Genomic DNA, 8,406 nt, shown 5'->3' with positions numbered 1-8,406 from the left:
AGAGCAAACTCACATGCAAATTTATATTTCTTTTTTTTTTCAGGATAGGATTTGTTGTGTAGTATTGTTGCGTGTCCTAGATCTTGCTCTGTAGACCAGGCTGGGCTGGAAAACAGAGAGATCCACCTGGCTCTGCCTCCCGAGTTCTGGGATTAAAGGCGTGTGCCACCACCACCTGACTAAATTTATATTTCTTATGTGTAATAGTCATACATGTCTGATACCACCTGGCTCTGACAAAGATTACAACAAAAGGAGACAGAAAATTATGTGGTTATGGAAATGTCATCCATCGAAGAATTGATTGCAGAGTCTACTGCCTGACCTAGACACAGCCTTGGGGAAGTCAGAGCCTGGGGCCTGAGGAGGGCACTTCCCCTTCCTGTGGGGCTGCTCCAGTACAACCATGTCATGGGGAGTGTCCAGCCTCCAGAGACCACACCCTGTGTCTCCTGTCCCTCCAGACAGTCTCTGTAGCTCTGCCCATGAGCACAGTTGCAGCCTCCAGGAGGAGATGCCATGACCTTCATTTTCACAGCCCTGCTCTGTCTGGGTGAGATGTGCAGAGGGGGAGGGGATACTGTGGTCTAGGGTTGATGCTGCTCCAAAGCCTAGCACTGGTCCATCAGGAAACCCCAGGGTCTCAGGAGGTTCTGCAGAGGAGAGGACCTGTTCAAGATTCAGGGACAAACCTCTTACAGGGAACTCTATTTCAGGACTGACTCTGGGCCTCAGGACACCAGTGCTGGCAGGTGAGTGTCTGCAGATGTCCTGACCTTCACTTCTGATCAATCCTGCAGCCATGCCTGGGCGGTGAGGATGGAGAACAACACATGTGTGATGCCCCTGGGCATGGCTGGAGGGCTGGGGGTGGGGACCACAATTGGATGATGGCTGTCCTGAGTTCTGGCTGCTCTTTTTCTTGTAGGGGGCATACCTAAGCCTATCCTCACAGTTCAGCCAGACTCTGTGGTCTACAAGCAGACTAAAGTGACCTTCTTGTGTAAGGGGACCAGAGTAGCCAAACAGTACATACTGTATAAAGAGGGACTCCATTATCTACCGAGCACAGAGATTCCACAGAAGCCTAAGAAGAAGGCAGAATTCTCAATCCCAAAAATAGACGCCAATCAAGCAGGGAGATATCAATGTCGATATCAGACTCAAGATGGATGGTCACAGTTCAGTGACTCCCTGGAGCTGGTGGTGACAGGTGAGAGGACACACAGGCTTTCCAGCCTTAGCCTTGACTGTCAAGAATTGGTTCTGATCACAGGGCTAACCCCACCTAGAGCCAAGCAGGATAGTGAGGTCTGATAGATTTAACTGATTTCTCCTTCTCCCCCAGGAGCACACAGTAAACCCAGCCTGTCAGCCCTGCCCAGTCCTGTGGTGTCTGAGGGAGGACATGTAACCCTCCAGTGTGTCTCAAAACAACGATACCACAGGTTCATTCTGACTGGGAAAGGAACACGGAATATCTCACAAATGCTGGATTCAGAGTATAACTACTCTACTCAGCACTACAAGGCCCTGTACTCTGTGGGCCCTGTGACCTCCAGCCAAAGGTGGACATTCAGATGCTACAGCAATGACCAGAGAAGCCCACTGGTGTGGTCAGAACCCAGCAACCCACTGGAGCTCCTCTTCTCAGGTGAGGAACTTCAGCCTTTGTCTGGAATGATCTGAAATGATACACATGCTCAGAGAGGCCTTGGTGAGTAGTGTGTGGTGTGTGATATGTGTGAGCTGTCAGGGCTCCTTAGGCCATTGACACAGAGCATGGTAGAGAGTGTGGGACACAAGATACAGAATCCAAGGCAGACAATAACAACAAAGCACAGGTGGAACGAGACAGATGAATCTTTATGGGGTCTTCTCTTACTCCAGATCAGCTCATGTACCATCCACAAGAGCTTGAGGAAATCCACAGAAGAGAGGGAGGAAGTGTTGTAGGAAACACAAAGGTTAAGGACACCAGGAGAACATGGCCCACAGAATCAACTAAGCAGGGATCATGAGGGCTCACAGAGTTGAAGCAGCAGCCATGGAGCATGTATGGGTCTGCCTTAGGCCCTCTGAACACATGCTGCGGTGGTTTACCCTGGGTTCTATTTTGTTTTGTTTTTTAGAGTTACACTGTGTAGCTCTGTCTGTCCTGGAACTCACTCTGTAGACCAGAATGGCCTTGAATGCAGTGAGATCTCACTGTGTCTGTCCCCTTAGTGCTGGCATTCAAGGCGTGTGCCACCACCACCTGGCTAGCTTGGGGTTTTTATTAGACTCATAGCATTGGGATGGGGAAATCTCTGACTCTTTGCCTGCATGTGGGATACTTTTCTTCCTATTGGATTGACTTGTGCAGCCTTAATATGAGGACATGAGCCTAGTTTTATTGCATGCTGTTATGCCATGTTTGGTTAATATCACTGGGGGCCTCTTCTCTTCTAAAGAAACAGAAAAGCAGTGGATCTGGGTTAGAGAGGAGGTGAGAAGGCTGCTTTCAGGATGTATTTTATGACAGAAGAATAAATTAAGAGAAAATAAAAGTGCCAACCACAAGTGAGATTTTCTCCATGCCACTGTCAGACACACTCACCTCCTGTCTCCTACTTCCTTGCAGGGACCCTCCACAAACCCTACATTAAGGCTGAGCCAGCCTCTGTGGTCACCTCAGGGAGTGCTGTGTCCATCTGGTGTGAGGGGAACCTTGATGCAGAAATATATGTTCTGCATAAAGAGGGAAGCAAAAAACACTTAGGCACACGGTCCCCAGAGAAGCCTGGGAACAAGGCCAAGTTCTCCATCCCTTCTGTGACACAGGAACATGGAGGACAATATCGCTGTTACTGTTACAGCTCAGCTGGCTGGTCAGAGCCCAGTGACACCCTGGAGATTGTGGTGACAGGTGAGGGGACAGTCAGGGTCTCAGCCCTGGGCTCTGCTCTCAGGAATAATTGCCCTCCCACAGCCAAGTCCTGGAAAGCATGGAGGTTGTGTAAGCCCATGTAACAGTCTGCCTTCTTCTCTCTTAGGAATCTACAACAACAAAACCAGCCTGACAGCCCTTCCCAGCCCTGTGGTGACTTTTGGAGAGAACATGACTCTCAACTGTGTCTCTAAGAAGGGATATGACAAGTTCACTCTCACCAAGAAAGGTCAGAAGTTCCTCAGCTCTCAGAACTCACAGTTTATACCCAGTATCACTCAGTACCAAGCCTTGTTCTCTATCGATCATGTAACACCAGATCACAGAGGGACATTCAGATGTTATGGTTACTACAACCAAACTCCACATTTGTGGTCAGTACCCAGTGAAGCCCTGGAAATACACATCTCAGGTGAGTCAGCCCTATCATTGACCAATCCTGTCCCACTGGGTAGTTACAGATAGAGAGTGATAGAGGAAGAGCCTGGTAGCTGATCCGCCTGAGCCCCACACCTGGGGAGAAGTAGTGACATGTGCAGGGCAGGATGGGAGGGGGTCTGTGTTTGGTAAAAACCAGCTTCTCAATCCCTAGTCTGACACCTTCCCTCTAGGTCTGTCCAAGAAGCCCAACTTGCTGACTTACCAAGGCCAGATTCTGGACCCTGGGAAGAGCCTCACCCTGCAGTGTTGCTCTGACATCAACTATGACAGATTTGCTCTGTACAAGTTAGGGGGAGCTGACTTCACCCAGAATGGGGGCCAGTGGACCCAGAGTGGCCTCTCCTTGGCCAACTTCACAGTGGGCCCTGTGAGCAGCTCTATCGCAGGCCAATACAGATGCTATGGTGCACACAACCTCTCCTCTGAGTGGTCAGCCTCCAGTGACCCCCTGGACATCATGATCACAGGTGAAGAACTAAATAGATTTCCTCTGATACCTAACCTCTTCATGGGTTCTCATGGGGGAGTTAAGGAGGTGATGGCTGGGATGAGGGACAGGGATCTTATTCAGGAATAGATGCAGAGGCAGGAGAACAGGAGAGGAGCTAAGTCAGCGAAAAGATACAGAGTCCCAGGTGCTCAGGGCAGACACAGGTGAGATGTCAGCTCAGAACAATGAAGGCAGCCTCTCACCATCCCTCTTCTCCTTAGGACAGCGTCCCTTCAGTCCTTCACTCTCAGTGAAGCCTAACTCCACAGTACACTCTGGAGACAACGTGACTCTCATGTGTCAGTCAACATTCAAAGTGGACACTTTCATTCTGTCCAAAGAGGGAGCAGCTCACCAACCCCAGAGACTAAAATCAAAGTCTGAAGCTTGGGACTTCCAGGCAGAATTCTCCATGAGTGCTGTGATGTCTGACCTTTCAGGCACCTACAGGTGCTATGGATCTCAAGACTCATCTCCTTACCTGTTGTCATATGCCAGTGGCCCTGTGGAGCTCACTGTCTCAGGTAAGGTGACCCTGAACTCTCAGAGTGACTTACAATCCAAATCCTAGGAGAGCCCTTGACTTCGATGGGATTAAGGGGACAATAGGAAAGTTAGTCAGAAGGCACTTTCCCTGCCAGAGAAGTGGATTCCAGCAGTGGTCCTTCTAGTAATGTCCACTCTACCCTCTATTACAGTCTAGGTTTCAGGTAGACAGCATGAGGATCTTGGGGAGGTTAGAGGATAGTGAGCAGAGACCGGCCCCTGGGTTAGCATCTAACCCTCACCCCCTCTTGTTCTGTTTCCTAGAACCTAGTGGAGCCCCCAGCCCAACACCCTCAAAGTCCATGCCAACGGCTGGTGAGTATCAGGCACCTCAGTGCAGAGGGTATGCTCCATCCCCAGGCTGTCCACAGCTCTCAGCTCACTGAAGTCCTCACTTCTCTGTCAGTTTAGTTTGTGAGTAAGGGAGGCAAATAGAGATCCCAACAGAGTTCCCAAATCCAGGACTAGAGGCTGGGATACAGAAGGTGGCATCCAGAGAGAAATGTTCTGGCTCAGCCTAGAGGATGGGGAGGGTGTTGAGTGGAGAGCAGAGGTCACAGACATTTGCCTCCCCATCCTGCATCTAACACCCTGAGAACAAACCTCTCTCACCTGCATGGAGTCAGCTTCCAGAGGTCTAATAAGGACTCTGTTGGAAGGTGGGGCCCAGATGAGCAATAGCTGACTATTGCTGATATACAGCTGAATACAGCTGATTCTGGAGATGCTGACTTGGACCAGCCTTTCCCTTTCTGGATTGGCTGCTGTTTCTTTGAGTAAAAAGGGGTGAAGCCTGGTCCACGTGTCTAAATTTCTTTCAGTGCTGGCCTTGGCTCTGACCTCTCCTGACAGAGGAGACCCCAGTACCTGATTCTGCAGTGGGTCTGTCACACAGTTTAAGCAACCTGCAAGGGTGTAGCAGGGGGCCATGGCAGGGCATTTAGGATCTTTCCCTCCATCTCATGAGGCTCAGCTAGATGGAGTGAAAGGCTGGAAGTAAGAGTCTCTGGGTTGGGGCTGGAGAGATGGCTCAGAGGTTAAGAGCACTGGCTGTTCTTCCAGTGGTCCTTAGTTCAGTTCTCAGCAACCACATGGTGGCTCACAACCATCTATAATGAGGTCTGGTGCCCTCTTCTGGCTTACAGGCTGAACACGCACTGTAAACATAAATAAATAAATAAAGGAAGGAAGGAAGGAAATAAAGAAATAAAGAAATAAAGAAATAAAGAAATAAATAAATAAATAGAATCCCTGGGTTCCACACCAAGCTCTGCCAATTCCAGTCAGGTGATCTGAGGCAGGTGAACTGTAGGGTAGAAAAAGAGACAATTCCTTGTTGTATGATTGTGAGGATGGAAGATGATGAGTGCAAAGACCCAGCATGCGTTGTCACACAGTAGGTACTCAGTTCAGCAGTAACATTCCCCACTCATGATGTCACTTGTGTCTCAGGACTGGAAGGGTACCTGAAGGCTCTGGTCGGAGTCTCTGTGGCCTTCTTCCTGTTCCTCTTCATCCTCATCTTCCTCCTTCTCCGACGAAGGCATCAGGGAAAATTCAGGAAGGATGGTGAGTAAGGTGTGGGTGACCTGGGTCTCAGGATCCCATGTGAAGAACCAAGCAGGGGATCAGGACACCAGCCCCAGGGAAGCCTCAAATGGGCTGGGTAGTTTAGAAATGCTTGCAGATTTCAGATCAGAAAGATCATGATCTCAGAATGTGTGTAATATCAGGTATTCTGTGAGTTTCACCATGTCCTGGGACATTTGCTCACTCACCCATGGTGTAAAGGTTCCTTCCTTCCTTCCCTGTACATGCCTGGGGGCAGAGGGAGGCTGAGACTCTTCTCTCTCTTGCAGCCCAGAAAAATACAGAATTGCAAATTCCTACAGGAGCTTCAGAGCCAATAACCAGAGACAGGGTCTCTGAGAAGAGGTAACTCATGACCAGAGACATAGACCCCAGCTTCCTGACACACCTCACTGACAACTGACATCTTCTTGTCTCTCCAGATCCAATCCAGCTGCTGCCACCCAGGAAGAAAGCCTTTGTGAGATAAAGAGGGTCCTGGGGAGGGAGATGTCTGAGGACTCAGCATTGCAGGGGTGGTGGAGAGGCTCTGGGGTCTTTGCTATTTGGGTCTGAACTTCTCACTATAGACCCTGGATATCACAACACTCCCTGATTCTCTGTCCCCACCTGGGACAATACAGAAAACTAAGGGTCAGAGTCATCCCTAGACTCTGCTCAGGAGACATTCTGTTTGTTCTTCTGACAGACGCTTCAGTGGAGGACACACAGCGTGAGGATGGCGCCAAGCTTGACAGTTGGGTGAGTTTCCTTTCCCTATCTGCAGTGCTAAGAACTTAGGGCCCAGGTTAGTCCAGAGGATGCCTTTTTTGTTCTCCTTCTCTTGGCCCTAGAAGCAACCAAAGCTGACCCTTCCCTCTCTTCTGCAAGTACAACCTGCCTCACTCTCTCCTGATTTCCCGGGATCATGTGTCTCATTGATCCTGTCCCCTTTCTGGCTCCTTGGCATCTGTCTGATTGTCTTCTGAGAGGCAGCCTGGAAGGGAAAGCCCACAGAAACATCTAAGGGACTAGCAGCTGCAGGCAGGAACCAAAGGGACTTCAGAAATGTGGGGTTTTGGATTGTGTGTGTGGATGTTCTACAAACATGTATGTCTCTGAACCACATGCCTGCATGGTGCTCCCAGGGGACAGAAGAGAGTGCCATATACCCTGGAATGAGAGTTACATATGAATGCAGGTTGCCATGTGGGTTCTGGGAACCAAACCTGGATCCACTGAAGTAGTAGTCAGTGCTCTTAATCACATCTCTCCAGTCCCCAGAAATGTGTTTCCAGGAAGATGGGCTGTGTGAGTACAGTCAAGACAGCAAGGTTTAGAATGTCAAGATAAGAGGCCAGAACTGAAAGAAGGAAGCCCCAGAAGATCCCATCAGGGATGCTGTCATCTAAATGGGTCACTATGGCCTCGCTGTGGAAAACTGGCCAGAGATACCCAGGGGAACAGGGAGACACTGTCTGTCCCTCATTACTTCCCTGCTACAGAGATCAGCTGAAGAAGACCCCCAGGGAGAGACAAATGCCCAGGTGAAAGGCTCCAGGCTCAGGAGGGCAGGGGCTGTCCTTCCTTCTGTCATGTCAGGAGAAGTCCTGGACACCAAAGATGGACAAGCAGAAGATGACAGAGAGATGGACGCTCAGGTGAGTCCTGTCCTCACCAGGACTTCAGCATCCCCCAAGTCAAGCATAAACACTCCTCTCACTCTCTCTTCCACTCCAGGATGCTGAATCTGAGGAGCCCCAGGATGTGACCTATGCCCAGCTGTGCACCAGGTCACTCAGACAGGGGACAGCTGCACCTCCTCCCTCCCAGGCAGGGGAGGCCCCAGAGGAGTCCACTGTATATGCTGCTCTGGCAGTCACTCAACAGGGCTCTGTTCCCAGTAACAAGGAGCAATGACCCTCTGCCTGCCAAGGGACGTAACAGAGACCTCTAAGGGGTTCTGTGAACTTTTGGGAACCCAACTGCATTTTAACTAACATCATACATTTTGGAAATAAAGCAGATTTCTCAATAAACACATGAAATGAGAAACTAAATAGAAGGAAATGGTTTCACACTGAGTACTAGTTTTAATGACATCACTCATCAAAGCTGTGAAATGAGAAAATTTACTGGCTTGGCTGTACAGATCCATAATCCCAACCCCTGGGAGGCTGAGGCAGGAGAATTGGCATTGTTTTGTGGTTATCTTGGCATACCTACTGAATTTCATGACAGCCTGTATAGCTTGAGTTTTCCTGCACGGCCCACAGTCAGGACAAATCTCTCTCACCCGCCTGTCCCACAGCAGCTCAGACCCAACCAAGTAAACACAGAGACTTATTTTTCTTACAAACTGTATTGCCGTGGCAGGCTTCTTGCTAACTGTTCTTATATCTTAAATTCGTCCATTTCTATAAATCTATAC

The 8,406-nt window shown here is 49.5% G+C and overlaps 1 protein-coding gene across 1 annotated transcript; it reads left to right on the top strand.

Annotated features, from left to right (window-relative positions):
- Positions 1–451: 451 nt before the first annotated feature.
- On the top strand, positions 452–8,045 carry LOC102911804 (paired immunoglobulin-like receptor B). The gene is made up of 15 exons (XM_076568550.1): positions 452–553; positions 717–752; positions 929–1,213; positions 1,349–1,654; positions 2,624–2,908; positions 3,036–3,341; positions 3,541–3,837; positions 4,082–4,384; positions 4,671–4,721; positions 5,859–5,975; positions 6,266–6,341; positions 6,419–6,456; positions 6,685–6,737; positions 7,481–7,636; positions 7,716–8,045. The coding sequence occupies exons 1-15, from the start codon at positions 520–522 to the stop codon at positions 7,893–7,895; spliced, it is 2,523 nt and encodes an 840-aa protein (XP_076424665.1). The 5' UTR covers positions 452–519; the 3' UTR covers positions 7,896–8,045.
- Positions 8,046–8,406: the final 361 nt, after the last annotated feature.

This window comes from Peromyscus maniculatus, chromosome 1 (genome assembly GCF_049852395.1).
Source record: "Peromyscus maniculatus bairdii isolate BWxNUB_F1_BW_parent chromosome 1, HU_Pman_BW_mat_3.1, whole genome shotgun sequence".
Lineage (NCBI taxonomy): Eukaryota > Metazoa > Chordata > Mammalia > Rodentia > Cricetidae > Peromyscus > Peromyscus maniculatus.
Note: the sequence above shows the minus strand (reverse complement) of the source record. Positions and strands in the feature narration are given on the sequence as shown.